The sequence below is a fragment of the Gadus morhua genome, chromosome 18, assembly GCF_902167405.1.
Source record: "Gadus morhua chromosome 18, gadMor3.0, whole genome shotgun sequence".
NCBI classification, from domain to species: domain Eukaryota; kingdom Metazoa; phylum Chordata; class Actinopteri; order Gadiformes; family Gadidae; genus Gadus; species Gadus morhua.
This window is the reverse complement of record NC_044065.1, coordinates 12,941,740-12,957,342: the sequence shown is the minus strand read 5'-3', so window position 1 is coordinate 12,957,342 and position 15,603 is coordinate 12,941,740. Positions and strand designations below refer to the sequence as shown.

The 15,603-nt window shown below is 47.6% G+C and overlaps 1 protein-coding gene and 1 non-coding gene across 10 annotated transcripts in view; one reads left to right on the top strand and one right to left on the bottom strand.

Moving 5' to 3' along the window:
* Positions 1-15,603, top strand: part of rhbdf1b (rhomboid 5 homolog 1b (Drosophila)) — a 35,652-nt gene that overhangs the window by 18,157 nt on the left and 1,892 nt on the right. For all 9 annotated transcript variants that reach the window (XM_030339511.1, XM_030339509.1, XM_030339508.1 and 6 more), the window contains 15 exons: positions 2,031-2,337; positions 5,228-5,428; positions 6,822-6,944; positions 7,545-7,690; positions 8,864-9,124; positions 9,441-9,552; positions 10,000-10,074; positions 10,177-10,338; positions 11,013-11,113; positions 11,962-12,025; positions 12,393-12,487; positions 12,584-12,659; positions 13,242-13,342; positions 13,806-13,959; positions 14,782-15,005. In XM_030339511.1, coding sequence (XP_030195371.1) covers positions 2,031-2,337; positions 5,228-5,428; positions 6,822-6,944; positions 7,545-7,690; positions 8,864-9,124; positions 9,441-9,552; positions 10,000-10,074; positions 10,177-10,338; positions 11,013-11,113; positions 11,962-12,025; positions 12,393-12,487; positions 12,584-12,659; positions 13,242-13,342; positions 13,806-13,959; positions 14,782-15,005 — 2,202 coding nt within the window. The remainder of the gene's footprint in view (positions 1-2,030; positions 2,338-5,227; positions 5,429-6,821; positions 6,945-7,544; positions 7,691-8,863; positions 9,125-9,440; positions 9,553-9,999; positions 10,075-10,176; positions 10,339-11,012; positions 11,114-11,961; positions 12,026-12,392; positions 12,488-12,583; positions 12,660-13,241; positions 13,343-13,805; positions 13,960-14,781; positions 15,006-15,603) is intronic.
* trnai-uau (transfer RNA isoleucine (anticodon UAU)) lies at positions 11,668-11,761 on the bottom strand. Its single transcript has 2 exons — positions 11,724-11,761; positions 11,668-11,703 (listed from the first exon to the last, which is right to left on the bottom strand). It is a non-coding gene; the product is annotated as a tRNA-Ile (tRNA).

Genomic DNA, 15,603 nt, shown 5'->3' with positions numbered 1-15,603 from the left:
GCTGGCTATCGAGATATGTTTTGGCTTGTCCCAGGAAGTGATGCCTTTCCTTGAGGCCATAAAAGCGAATTGATGTGACGCAACAGCTTTAGATGGTTGATGTACCTGGCAGCTTTGTTGGGTTTTTTTCTCCTCCTGGCTAACATTGGGTTACTGCCATTAAATCTACCACGAGCAATACATGAGAAACCCATCAATCAAGCACCCAGTTATTGATTGTTTTTTTATTGGTTCCAGAGTATTCAGTCGTAGAGGTGATTCTGTCTGTATGATACTGTGGGGAAAATCTGCTCAGCGTACAACTCTCAGAGCCTCAGATCTCATGAACTCTTCTTCCCCCTGCCCTCTTTCTCACACTCACCTCCTCCCCTCATCACTTCTCCGGCCCCTCCAACGTCTCCGTAATAAAACACTCAAGTGTGGGAGGACAACATTGAGTGTAGCATGGTGGTCTTCAAAAAGTCTTCCCCAGCTGGCGTTCTTCTCAATTATTTGGGGGCTAAGTGTTTTTTAGTGTGTGGTGAGCTCTTCTCAACAGTGATGGGAGATCATTTTCTTGCCATTGTAGCTTCTACCCCTTGACCTCACTTTGACTTGGTTTTGTCTCAAAGGTGTGACAGCATACGTGCCGAATAACACGCACCAACAAAAGTGGTTAGCCTAAGCCATTTTCCAGTGTCTTATCACACCATCTTTATTTCCTGTGCCGGTGACACCAGAGACGCAGAGAGGGGGATGGTTTCAGATAGGCTTGGTTTTAACCACAGACTCCTCTCTCTCTCTCTCTCTCTCTCTCTCTCTCTCTCTCTCTCTCTCTCTCTCTCTCTCTCTCTCTCTCTCTCTCTCTCTCTCTCTCTCTCTCTCTCTCTCTCTCTCTCTCTCTCTCTCTCTCTCTCCCTGCACACCCTCTCTCTCTCTCACACACACACACACACACACACACACACACACACACACACACACACACACACACACACACACACACACACACACACACACACACACATACTAGGGCTGCAACTAACGATTATTTTCATAGTTGATTAATCAACAATTATTTTTCCATCAATCATTTAATATCAAGCAGATGCTATCACAAAGTGCAAAGGGATGTCTTACATGGGCTTGCTTTATCTGACATGGATCGATTGATTCTCTTCTCCTGTTCTCAGTATGGATCAGTATAGATGTTTTTCCAGTTTGCCATGATTCATTGCAATTCAGTTGTACATCCTTTCACCAAATGGGTTAGATGAAAAACATAAGTGACTATGCTTATTATTAGGAATAATACTCAGTGTCAATCTCTATAAAAAATATCTGCCTGTCAAAGAATCCAATTAGAAGAGATCCAGTTTAGCGGATATTTAAGGAATGTGAGACTAAACCACTATCTTACACCATCCTTAATCCTTTCCTAACGCTTCAAGCAGTGTTGTCCCACACATAATTGACCTTTGAAGCCCCCTCAGTAGGAGAGCAGACACTTCTGTCTTCTTTCCCTTGTTGTTTAACCCAAGCAAAGTCTTCTCAAAGCCATCACTTACCACCCGTGGCTCAGATCAAAGTCTAATGCATACATGGATCTGTGCAGCTGACAGAAAGGGACTCTCACAGGCGGAAACATAACTATTTTGCACCTGTGTCTTCACACTGGAGCGTATTGAGTCCAGCGCAGACTAGACATATGGCCATGTAAATCGATCAGCTGACAAAATGAATCAAAAAGGCCAGGCAGAGGCAGAAAATATTGACTGCACTCAAGAAAACACTCCTTTTCCGCGATATGCTTCAGTTTCGCTTGTGGTTTGGTGGTTCAATGATGCGCAGATAGAGAGAGAGAGAGAGAGAGAGAGAGACTCAGAGAGTGGGTGTGACAAAAAGAGAGAGAGAACATGTACATGGGAGGGAAAGTGGGTTTGAAAGCGCCTTGGCACAACAAACATCCATCTCTACTAGAACGTTCATGCTAATGTTTGCTCCTCAAGCTAACGGCTAACGAAGCGCTTTTCCCGCATCCCCGTCACCAGGGGAACGGCCGACTGGTTCGGCGTGAGCCAGGACAGCGACAGCACCCAGCGATGGAGGAGGAGGAGCCTGCAGCACTGCAGCCAGCTCTACGGGGGTCTGAAGCCCCAGGTGATGAGGGACATGGAGCTGCCCAGCCAAGACAACCTGTCCCTGGCCAGCACTGAGACCCCACCCCCTCTGTACCTCCCCCACCACCACCACCACCACCACCACCACCACCATCACCAGCACCACCAGCACCATCACCAGCAGCACCTCCATCACCACCACCTCCACCCCAATCACCAACACTGTGGCATGCCGAGGGTAGGCTAGAGTGAGGGGATACAGGAGAGATCTATCTATCCCATCTCTCTCTCTCCATCTTTTACCTTTCTATTTTTTACCTACCTTTTACCTACCTTTCTATTTCTCTTTTCTTTCTTTTACCTTGTCTGCCTGGTTAAAACCGGCCTAAACACCTTCATATATAGAAAGTATTTTAGTTTTGTTTTAGTTTGCTTCTATTTCAGGGTGTCCGCGGAGGTCTTAAAAGTCTTAAAAAGTCTTAAATTCATTTTTCTAAATTTAAGGCCTTAAAAAGTCTTAAATTCGTCAAAAATGTCATATGCTGGTCTTAAATGTATAACTCGGAGGTCTTAAATTTGTCGGGGCAGGGTTATTTAATTTTTTATTTTTCTTGCGGGACTTTTCGGGAAGGAGATGTACGAGGGGCTACTTTCTTGCTAGCTGCATATATAAACGGATGTCTGCGCGCTTGCTAGCTAGTCTGCAACAATGGGTGAATGCAAGTTCAACGTCAGTTGGCTGGAAGACGTCCGTTTCCGAGGTTGGCTAGCGTCCGTTGCCAACCCAGAACAGGCCAGATGCATTCCGTGCAAAAGTAGCCTACATTCAAGCTCGGCACCATGGGGATTAAGGCTGTCGTCAGCCATATGCAGAGCCAAAAACATAAAACCTCTGCCAGGAGCCACACACAGACCCCAGCCATTTCTACGTTTTGCATCTCTGCCCCGGCGCCACCGCCGCAGACGGTCCGCGCTGCTAGCACTGACCTGAGGGTAGCATTTGGTGCGACACCAACACTGAAAGCGGAGGTGTTGTGGATTCTAAACACAGTGGTCAAGCACCAGTCCTACAACTCGAATGAGGGGATAGTAGATCTCTTCGGTTTGATGTTCCCTGACTCTCAAATCGCGAGCACCTTTACTGCTGGAAGGGACAAAACGGCGTATATAACTCGCTTCGGACCAGCGCCTTTCATCCGAAACGAGCGAATCTGCAGCGTCTACAAGGCTTTTGTTTTGATATTTGAGACGTTGAACCACGCCACTAAAAGCAAGCAACTTGACGTGCACGTCCGATATTGGGTCGGAGATCGAGTGCATTCCCGGTACTTGGGCTCGCAATTCATGGGGCCCCACATATATGGGGGTAAAAGGGATGATGATACATAATATTTTTTAGACAATATGCAGAATCTTTTCACTTACGAATTAACACGGTCGGCTATTTTTGCCCGCACGCCACCCTAGCCATATTATGGGCAACCGTGTTCCTCTTGGCTGTGATTTGAACTTTGAATTCCTCGTAGGAGTTCATAATAATACATTGCTCGCCTTGGATGAAATACACCGCTCTTGCGCGATTTATTTTGCATAAGGGTGAGTCAAATGACGCGAGAAACGCCCCTTTTATGTGAGCGCGCATTGAACCTAAAGCGGAAAACCTGGTTCAACTAATTGAATCTAAAGTGAGCGTCGTGGTACCATTTAACTGTGATTGCGAGTTGCGGCTCTGTCGAGCCAGGTTTTCCCAAGAAAGCCTGGGTATGTTCAACGAGGTTCGTGGTATACCCCCCAGGTCTTACTGAAGGCATTTATTTAATGGTGAAAATATTATTAATCAGTGGCGTAAATATCGACGGTGCAACCGGTGCAGCTGCCCGGGGGCCCAGACGCTGTCACCCCCCTCTCAACAACTTACAACTTGGGTGCACCATGAATACGTGCTGGTGCACCCAAATTAAAGATTTAGGCGCACCAGTGCACCCAAGGAAAAAGTTAGTCTGGAGCCCTGGAGTATCACTTTATGTTCAATAAACAGACAGAAAGTAAACTTGAATGAGTCTCATTGAGTGACGCACATGCTATGCTTGGGTTGTAATACAGCGGGATCCCCCCCACCATCGCGGGTTTAAGGTCTTAAATTTCATTCAAGGTGGTATTAAAAAGGTCTTAAAAAGTCTTAAATTTGACTTGCTGAAACCTGCAGATACCCTGTATTTATAGTTTGGAATGTTTTCTTTTTAGCCATACAGCACTTTGAGAATTACTTTATGAAAGAAAAAGCTTTAAAAATCAAGTGAATTATTATGATAGTTGTTATCATTATGATCTATTTATCTGGTTATCTATCTGACTTTCCTTCATTCTTGCTCTATCTCTAATAATGTTCTTCATACATGAATGAGGTTGGTCATCTAGATGCACTTGAACCTTTGAACCCCCACACTGGGTTGATGTTTGACCGGGTAGGGAGTAGGGACCCTCTGTGAGCCACTGACGTTCAGCCTTGTTTGTCTAGTCTCTCCTTCTGTTTACCTGCCCTTCCACTCCACATGTTCATGTCCCTTCCGTAGAAAACAGCCTCACAAATAAATACGTCTTCATCTTTTAGATGTACATACCTCTAGGCATCCGTGTGTGTGTGCGTGTGTGTGTGTGTGTGTGTGTGTGTGTGTGTGTGTGTGTGTGTGTGTGTGTGTGTGTGTGTGTGTGTGTGTGTGTGTGTGTGTGTTTGCGTGTGTGTGTGTGTGTTTGTGTGATTATATGTTTGCAAGTCTTTGTTCCTGAACTTCCTGTGTGTCCCATCAGTAAAGATGGCCTCAGGTTACAAATAAATTGTCTTTATCTTTTAGGCATACTCACTTGTCTGCTTGTGTGTGTGTGTGCGTGCGTTTGTGTGTGTGTGTGTGTGTGTGTGTGTCCCTGTGTGTGTGTTCTCGTGTGTCCCTGTTTCTGTGTCCCTCTGGGTGTGTGTGTGTATGTATGAGTGTCTGTCTGCATGTCACTGTGTGTGTCTGTGTTTGTGCGTGTCCCTGTGTGTGTGCGTGTGTGTGTGCATGTCCTTATATGTGTGTGTGTGTGTGTGTGTGTGTGTGTGTGTGTGTGTGTGTGTGTGTGTGTGTGTCCAGGTGGTGGACCCTCTGGCAAGGGGCCGTGTGTTCCGCATGGCAGACGAGGGGCTGGCCGTACCCCAGGGCCCCCCCACCCCGGGCACCGGCTCCCTCTGCTCCTTGTCCAGTTCCCGCTCCGCGCTCAACAGGTTGCCACGGCGACGCAAGCGCGAATCCGTGGCGGTCATGAGCCTCAAGGCGGCCGCTGCCATCATGAAGGTGTGTGTCTGTGTGCATGGGTGTGCGTTTGAGCGTGTCGGTGGCTACAGCTATATCAAATATAATTTCACACGCACAAAACCAGACCCCTGCAAGTAGCAGACCAGGCCGTGTGTTCTCCAGCAGCAGCTGACGTGAGGATTGATGAGGTCGAGAGAGAGAGAGAGAGAGAGAGAGACAGTTATGTAAAGATAAGCTGGGGTTTCCCTCAATGGGGAATAATCTGCATGCAGAGCTAAGTAGGCTCCAGATGACATTCCCTAGTGGCCACATTGTGTGTGTGTGTGTGTGTGTGTGTGTGTGTGTGTGTATGTGTGTGTGTGTGTGTGTGTGTGTGTGTGTGTGTGTGGGTGTTTGTGTGTGTGTGTGTTTGTGTGTGTGTCTGTCTTTTTGTCTGCACTCTCATAAATTTGTATGCTAGCACTTTGATTCAGGTGTGCGTGAAGGTTTCTAAGTGTGTGTCCATGCAAGTACATGTGTGCGTGTGTGTTTGTGGATATGTGCATGTGTGTTTGTTCATGGGTGTCTGTGTGTGCGTGTGTATGCTATGGTGGTTGTATGTGGATTTTGCGTCAGCACCAGATGGCCCATCAAAGTACAGGCAGGATGCTCAGCTGCATGTGGCAGGGCTGAGAGAATGTTCCAGTACCGCTCTGTTAATCCACCCTAGCTCAGAGGTCACAGGTCACCGAGGTGGCATCTGCTATCATCGGACCAGCGACATTAGATTACTCATCTCAAATCTGGGTTAATGGGGGGTTTCTCCTTCTTTCGCTTCATACTTTTTTCAACCAATCACATTGCTGGCTGGAAGCGGGGATCTGTAAGCGCGTAATTGGATATTAAAAGGGAACCCAAAGTCGGCCAGCACCGGATAACAGTGAAAAGGTGTCTGTTCAGGTTTAAAATCAACACCGTGTGGAGTGGCCCCTGCAGAAACACACTTTATAAAATCCCATCCTGAAATTTTCACTACTGCTCAAACCAGTTTCTCTGTGGTAAACTAATGAAACCCCAAACAAACTGTAACTCCACCACTTTTGTTTCCGTTTTCAGCCAAGGCTCTGTGCCGTCTCTGCCAAGAAGTTCTGCTATTATGGAAAAGCTTTTTATTTAACTATGTATGAAAGTTCATTCTTATTTTTCAATGTTTAAAGAAATCTTTAAAGTGTGTGTGTGTGTGTGTGTGTGTGTGTGTGTGTGTGTGTGTGTGTGTGTGTGTGTGTGTGTGTGTGTGTGTGTGTGTGTGTGTGTGTGTGTGTGTGTGTGAGTTTGTGTGTGTGTGTATGTGTGTGCGTGTGTGTGTTTGTGTCTGTGCGTGTTTGTGTCTGTGCTTGGTGTGTATGTGTGTGCATTTGTTTGTGTGTGTGTGTCCGTGCCCTGTGTTTTGTAGGGGCGGACTCTGAAGGGAAGCAAGTCTCGGCCGGGTCGCAGGCATAGTTTCATGCCCTCTGGTTTCCTGGACGAGGACACGGTGGACTACGGAGACGAACTGGACGTGTCCTTCTATACCGGGGTGAGGAACTCCTCAGGTCTCTTCTCTGGGGGACAGGACGTCCCTAGTTGTCTATTATTTATGTGTGTATGTTAAAATACCACGAGACTTGCTAAACATAGCATGGAAAAGGAGGTGACGTCTCTGTTGGTATCATAAGTTAAGTTCATTGATATTCAATTGAAATGCAGAAAACAGTAGTGGAGTAGTACAAAAGTAATTCAGGTTGTGGATGGTGTGGTGCACAGTTCGAATCCAGAGGCACTGGGTTTGATTCTCACGTCCATATTTGGGAGCATTGACGTTGCACAATTTCATGTTTTGTTGTGTCAATGAAAGTGTGCGCTAAATGACAAAAATATGAATGAATGAATTTAAAAGTGTGATCTTTGATTGCGTTTCTTTCTGATAATCAAAAGGGGTGACAGTTCCTCACATCATCACGGTAGCAGCAAAAGTATTGTTATGAACAGGCCTCACACCGCAGCCGTCACCCTTGTTCCTGGTTCTGCTAAACCCTCATGCATCGATCACCACAGGGCGACCAAGAACACCGTCACACAGAACGCCACTCTTTCCTCCTAATCCATCTTCTTAAATCGCCTGCCTGCGTCCTGATAGGAGGGACTCCCAGACGAGCTGTCCAGCTATGCTGACGAGGTCTTCGAGACGCCGTCGGAGGCGGAGGTTTACCAGCAGGAGGAGGAGAGGGAGATCACAGGAAGTGCCCTGGACAAGAGCGAGCTGGAGAGAAGTCACCTGATGCTGTGGGTTTCCGTTGGTTGCTCTGTGTTGTCATGGGGATGAAGACTACTCCACTTCCCTCTGTCGATTTGAGTCGCTCTACACAGTAGAATTTGCCCGTATCAAATAGGGAACTCGTGCGCGTGTGATCTATAGTGACTTCTCAGGAGGATAGTGTAGTGGGTAGGGTGTTAGACTCTCCGTTCAGAACCCAGTGTCGGCAGTCTACCTGTAGGCGTCATTGAGCAGGATAGCACAACCCCTACCGGCACTTTAATGATAAAATACAATTATTAGTAAACAGATAGTTTCGATACAATCTGCTAATTACTAAAAAGTAATGAGCTCTGGTGTTTCCCTTCTCTTGTGTGACAGAAGAAGATACCTTTATAGATATTCCCTCAAACCACATCTTGCTTGATGAGTAAAGCTGTATGCGTTGGGTGAGGCTCAAACTCACAACCTCGGCTTACATGTACCGTGCACTGACCGACTGCACCACTGCATCATGAAGGAGCACTTCATTGAGTAGATGCCAGGACATCCTGGGACTAAGTGCAGGGGTTAGAACAATTCTCTCACAGACATACAGATAAAGAGTTGTATAATCATACTTAGGATGGACCCTAGAGTTGGTTATGTATTCTAGTTAAGCTATACAGGGCCTTGAGCTTTCTCCATTCACTCATCCATTCATTCATCCCTTCACCCATCTATTCATTTGTCAATTCACCCATTATTCACCCATCCCTCCCTCCTTCCATCCATCCATTCCTGCATCCGTCCATTCATTCATAAATCCATTTCCTTATCCGTCTGTTTGTCCATTCATCTATTCATCCATCCATTTATCCATTTTACCTTCCTCCATTCATCCATCTGTTTGTTAATCAAACCCGTCATCAATTCACCCCCTCCATCCATTCACCCCTCTCCATCCATTCACCCTCTCACCAATTCACCCTCTCACCCATTCACCCATTCAACCCCTCTGCATCATTCACCCCTCTTCATCATTCATCCCTGTCTATCCCTCCACCCCTCTCCATCATTCACCCCTCTTCCTCATTCATCCCTGTCTATCCCTCCACCCCTCTCCATCATTCACCCCTCTTCATCATTCATCCCTGTCTATCCCTCCACCCCCCTCCACCCCTCTCCATCATTCACCCCTCTCCCCCCCTGCGTCCCTCCAGGCCCTTGGAGCGCGGCTGGAGGAAGGTGAAGGACAGCTCCCTGGTGCAGCCCAAGCTGAGTCTGATCCAGGAGGTGGTGGGCGCCAGCGGGCAGCAGCAGCAGCAGCGCGGCCAGCGCATCGTGGTGCCCGTGAGGAAGCTGTTTGCGCGGGAGAAGCGGCCCTACGGCCTGGGCATCGTGGGCCGCCTCACCAACCGCTCGTACCGCAAGCGCATCGACAGCAACGTCCAGAGGCAGATAGAGGACATGGACGACCACAGGTACAGCCCGGCTGGGACCCTGACCCGGACTGGGAAGGATTATAGTGGGAGCCTGTGTTGAGGGGGAGGTCGGATAGTGTTGGGGCTGACCCCTATGTGCGCAGCCTGCTCTTAGAGCGCCATCTATACCGTAGTCCTACCTTCTCTTAACGATGTGAAAGACAACGTATCTGCACTCATTGACTCATATTTTCTTGACGGCTTATCCGATTGACACCTGATGGTACCATAGGAGCCCTCTCATTTCTATTTAGTTTTATAGTTGCCTAAACCCCTTTAGTAGTTGATTTAATCAACTCTTCTTCTGTGTCCCCAGGCCCTTTTTCACCTACTGGATCACATTTGTCCACCTGCTCATCACCATCCTGGCGGTGGCGATCCACGGCATCGCCCCCGTTGGCTTCTCCCAGCATGAAACCGTGGACTCGGTAGGTCCACTAAACAGTCCTTCTCCTTCTGATGTCATGCCTCTGAGGGCTCTGCCAGACTTGTTGGTGTGTCCTGCAGATGAAGAGGAAGTAATGATAAGGCTAAAGGCTTTGGGCTCAAAAATGTAGATGCCTAACCCCTACCTGCTTATTGATGACGTGTATCTTAAATACTGTACAGGAAGTGAATTCTTATTCAAGTGTCTGTATAATTTTGTCATGAAAAAGTTGACGTTAGTTAATTATTCTAATGATAGTATAACGTTATATACAAAGTATATACTTTGTTGTTACTGCCCAGGGATGGGAAAGCTTCCCTGTCAGAATCATTTTACACCCATTGCCTCATAGAACATGCTTGGTAAAACGCTGCCTGGATCTTCCCATGACTTTGCCGTCAAGGAGTGTCCTAAAATAAATACATTGTCATCACTTCCCCTCCGTCAGGTCCTCAGAAATAAAGGAGTTTACGAGAACGTCAAGTTCGTGCAGCAGGAGAATTTCTGGGTCGGCCCGAGTTCGGTGAGCTCCATCCTACTCCTCGTCATTATGTTTACCTCTTATGTTTACCTGTTTGTTTTCTTTAACAAGCGTTGTCTGCTTCATTGGCCTCCTTCCCTGCAGGAGGCGCTGATCCACCTGGGTGCCAAGTTCTCCCCGTGCATGCGTCAGGACAAGGAGGTCCACCAGCTGATCCAGGAGAAGAGGGCCCGGGAGCGGGGCTCGGGCTGCTGCGTCAGGAACGACCGCTCGGGCTGCCTGCAGACCCCCCAGGACGAGTGCTCGGTCAGTCCCCGGTGGCCTCTGGGGGCCCCTGGTGGGGGGCCTTAGTGGGGGGGCCCACAGCTCACATGAGGAGGACTGCTCGGCCTGTTGAGTGGTGTTAAAGACTCACAGGGGCACCCAAAGAGCATTGAGTTCATTGAGTCTTGTGAAAGCATTGATTAGTGAGGTCAAGGTCACGGTCATGAGTTTACATAAATCTAAATATTGATTTAAACATAACCGATGATCCAGTCCAATCCACCAGCAGCCATTTAGCGTGGTTCACAGACCGTCTTATGACAGCGCCAGCATTGTACATGGATGTGTTCAGAGTTCACCTAGACTCTGCATAGCCTACCCCCTTACCCCCCTTCAACACCCCTCGTACGCACCTATTGTATGTTGCACGTCTTGGCACTTAATGTACGCACTTATTGTGTGTTGTGCTTTCTAACGCTTAAAAGTACTTAGCATTTTTTTGCATCTTATCCTAGCTATCTTTGTTGCATACAGGGCATGGGTCAACATAGCGATTGTTAGTGCTTGGCACTTTGTTCGATGAACATCCTTACTGTACCGACACTGATATGTTGTTTTTTTTTCTGACAAATGTACCTTTTGTAGGTCGCTTTGGATAAAAGCGTCTGCTAAGTGTGTGTAAATGTAAGTGTACTGTGTTTCTGGTCCTTGTGTAGACCACGCTGGCGGTGTGGGTGAAGTGGCCTCAGCACAGCAGCGCCCCCTCCCTGAACGGATCACCACGGCAACACGGAGCAGTCTGCCACCAAGACCCCAGGTGAGACACTTCATGGGAAACTAGGGTAAATCAGTAGGATACGTACCGCATGCTTACCCACCAGAACCGCCGGTTAACCGAGCTCTTCATTAAGCCTTCTTTACTGATTTACACTTTTGAACTTTTTCTGTTCCTTTCTCACTTCATTGCATCCCCAGTTTTCACCTTTCCACCTCCTTGTCCATAGCTACCAACAACAACAAAAACAGCATTGCAATTATCCAAACATGAGATTATATTAATGACAACGACATAGAAATCCCTTTTGAAAAAAGGCTAATTAATAACCCTACTCGTCTTAATGTCTGATTGTGCTGAAAGGAGGCAAAATAATTCTCTTGGGAGTATACTGGTTCACTGCTCGCAAAACCGTGATGTTTTCTAATCACACTTTATGCTGGTCTGCAGTAGTATAGGTGGACACTGTAACATGACACAGGCTGATCAGAACAATCTGATAGAGATGATTAGATTATCACGTTTCAAGGGTGATCTAGGAGACTATTTGCATGTCAATACATTTGAGTGGTCCTGTGAAGGTCTTAAAATGTCACTGCTCCAGGTGAGGCTCGAACTCACAACCTCGGCATCACTCCGCAGGCTACTGTCTTATAAGTACCGCGCGCTAACCGATTGCGCCACTGGAGCCCTGTGTCCACTGCCCTCTTTGTGTTTATAGATAGTTGCCACCTTATCTCGCGTACACATTGCTACCACTGCGTGACTCGTTAGTGCACTTTGAAGCCACCGAGGTGAGGCTGGGACCGTCCCACCACAGCGCCAGTGGGGGCTCGTCTCCAGAGACATCGTAACCCCCCAACCCTAATGTCCCCTCCCTCGTCCTGCAGAATGTGCCTGGAGCCGGCCTCCGTCTCCCCTCACGAGTGGCCTGATGACATCACCAAGTGGCCGGTGAGGGCTCCATTGTTTGCAGTCAGGGTGGAGACCGCTTCATTATATTTATTTGTTTATACCATGAATGCAATGGTGAACCTTGAAGGCAGCGTACCATTTAAGGATATGATGTCACTTTTGTGTCCGTTCCCTTGGCATAATTGAATATACCTATATTTACCTTTATTCAGTAAATACAAAGATGACCATGGCAAGTCTCGAACTCATAACCTCTGCATCACTGTGGATACTTTGTATCCCTTGCTATCGCATTGCACTGATGACTCATCAGTGGAGAGCACATTTTTGTGTATACATACATACGCACAGAAAACATATCAATATGCATGCATGCCAAACGCTCCCCTATGTTGTGTGCTTGTAGGTGTGCACACGGTACGACTCTGGGAACCACACCAACCTCGCCCACATCGATTGTGCCATCACAGGCAGGCCCTGTTGCATCGGCACCAAGGGGCGGTAAGGACGCCCACCCAGTATTGAAATTGACGGCCGAGTGAGGTTATTGACGAGGATAAGATGAGTGAATGCCGGTCGATGTGATTGTGTGTGCAGGTGTGAGATCACCTCCAGAGAATACTGCGACTTCATGAGGGGCTATTTCCACGAGGAGGCTACTCTCTGCTCACAGGTAGGGACACATACGCACACACGCACACACACACAAGCACACCTAGAAACTCATAGACACCGTCAAAGATAGATACACACCGACAGACATGTCGATTTACAGACTAATCTGACTGACACACCCACACACACCAGAACACATGTGCACACACGTGCAGTGCTGGAATAATCTAATCTTAACCAGCATAAAGTACTGAGGTACACTACTATTTTGAAGACGCTTATTATGATTAAGAAGCAAACTCACTATACCTTTTTCTATACAAATGAAGATGATCTCGCAAGCGTCAGGATTTACTCCATATCAGGCTCGAACTCACAACCTGTGCATCTCTCTGCAGGTTACTGTCTTATGAACACCGGGCTAAACAATCGTGCCACTGGAGCCAGTGGCACAACTAGAAAATAAATTGATGTTGAAAGTGGCAAACCAAATCTCTCTCTTTCCCTTTCTCCTTTTCTCCCATTCTCCCTGTTTCTCTCTCTCTCTCTCTCTCTCTCTCTCTCTCTCTCTCTCTCTCTCTCTCTCTCTCTCTCTCTCTCTCTCTCTCTCTCTCTCTCTCTCTCTAACTCCCTCTTACAGGTTGCCTGTATGGATGATGTGTGTGGCCTGCTGCCATTCCTCAACCCTGACATCCCTGATCAGTTCTACCGGCTGTGGCTCTCTCTCTTCCTCCATGCTGGGTGACCACCTCATTTAACTCTCTTCTGAACTAATCCATAGCTCTAATCTAGCTGTAATCCCTATATTATGTCTTCTACCTTCTAGTTTTTTCACAGCCGTGTTGGTTGTTAAATAATAAATAATAGTTTGTGCGTGCGTGTCCATTTGTGTGTGTGTGAATGTGTGTGTCGGTGCGTTTATGGCCTGATGTGTATCTGTGTTTGTGTGTCCTTGTGTCTGCGTGTGTGTTTGTGTATGTGTGTGTTTGGTATGTGTGTGTGTGTGTGTGTCCGTCTGTGTGTCCATATGTGTATCTGTGTGTGTGTGTATGTGTGTGTGTGTGTGTTTGTTTGTTTGTATGTTTATCTGTGTGTGTGTGTGTGTGTGTGTGTGTGTGTGTGTGTGTGTGTGTGTGTGTGTGTCCATGTGTGTGTGTGTGTGTGTGTGTGTGTGTGTGTGTGTGGGTGTGCGTGTGTGCCTCAGGATCCTCCACTGCCTGGTGTCGGTGGTGTTCCAGATGACGGTGCTGCGGGACCTGGAGAAGCTGACGGGCTGGCTCCGGATCTCCATCATCTACATCGTCAGCGGCATCACCGGCAACCTGGCCTCCGCCATCTTCCTGCCCTACCGGGCCGAGGTACAGAGTGGGTCTCTCAGACGGAGCGGGTCAGCATTGGAACTGGCAATGCCAGATTCCTACGGGGAAGAACCTCTGAGAGTTTAGTGGATGTTTGGTGGATGTTGCTTTGTACCTGCTGAAAGGTCAAAGTTACCAGTACTGTAGTTTAACATTTGCAATCTCCCTGTCTCCCTGAACCCTTATCTTTGTTATAATGTGTATTGAATGATATGTTTTTATCACGGCGTGTTTCATTCTGAATTATGATGGTCCTTTTTACACCTGGGCTAAAGAGTTAGAGTTCTCTCTCTGTCACTTATCTCAGCTCAGGGAAATGTAAGACAATGACCAAAGGGCACCCTCTGGTGGCAGATAGAGGAACATCCCAACCTCTGAATCCAGAGTTCATATCTTAGTTTGAATGAACAGGTTATGACTCGAGATTGTAAAATGCCAAACTGTGCCTTGGTTTGAGACACGAACATGCACAGAAATAAACAGGGATGCTTCTGTCAGTAAAGCCACACAGAGAAAGCACATATAAGGCCACACTTGAACCCTTACCCTTGAAATAAAGTACATTTAATGATATGTTTTTAACACTGCTTGATTCATTCTGAATTATTCCCTCCCCTGTGTCCCTGTGTCCCTCTTTCTGTCTCTCTCTCCCTCCCTCCCTCTCTCTCTCTCTCTCTCTCTCTCTCTCTCTCTCTCTCTCTCTCTCTCTCTCTCTCTCTCTCTCTCTCTATCTCTCTCTCTCTCTCTCTCTCTCTCTCTCTCTCTCTCTCTCTCTCTCTCTCTCTCTCTCTCCCCCTCTCTCCCTCCCTCCCTCCCTCCCAGGTGGGCCCAGCAGGCAGTCAGTTTGGTATCCTGGCCTGTCTGTTTGTGGAGCTGCTGCAGAGCTGGCAGATCCTTGAGCGGCCGTGGAGGGCCTTCTCCAAGCTGCTGGCCATCGCCGTGTTCCTCTTCTCCTTCGGCCTCTTGCCCTGGATTGACAACTTCGCCCACGTCTGCGGCTTCGTCTCCGGATTCTTCCTGTCCTTCGCCTTTCTGCCCTACATCAGGTGGGTGCTGCTAGGCCGATCCTCGTTAACGGGTATCTGGGCGGGGAAGGCTAAGGGGTTAGGGTGTGGTACACCTATGCCAAAAGTGCCCGGGGCCAAATGTGTCTGCAGTCTGCATGCATGCGTCATTGCCGGCATGCCTGAAGCTGAAAGAGACTTCCAGAACGGAACTCACATTTTTGTTGTATTCGAGGTCTTAACTTGGTCCATCTTTTTGCTTAATAATAATTGTGACCTATTTTTTAAACGCGCTTACTAGGGGTCCGGTACTACGGAGGCGTAATGCATTCACTTGAGAATATGTATTCTGCTCTTGTTTTTCTGAATTAATGCCAGTTATCTCAGAACTCTGAGATACGGTTTTATGGAATCAAAACTCTGCTCTGTTTTTCTTCGGAATTAACAAGATACCTCAAAATCCCAAGAGAAGCTCTCATTCGCCGAAGAGCTCGGCTAACTGCTCTGCTAACTGCTTAAAACCTTTCATACAGGCATTTTCTTGAATGAATTCACCCGGGGGCCTTCTCCGATAGCGATGCAGCGTGTACTGTGTGTTTGACGTGCCCATCGTGTGGGTGTCCCATACTGAGGTGTCTCA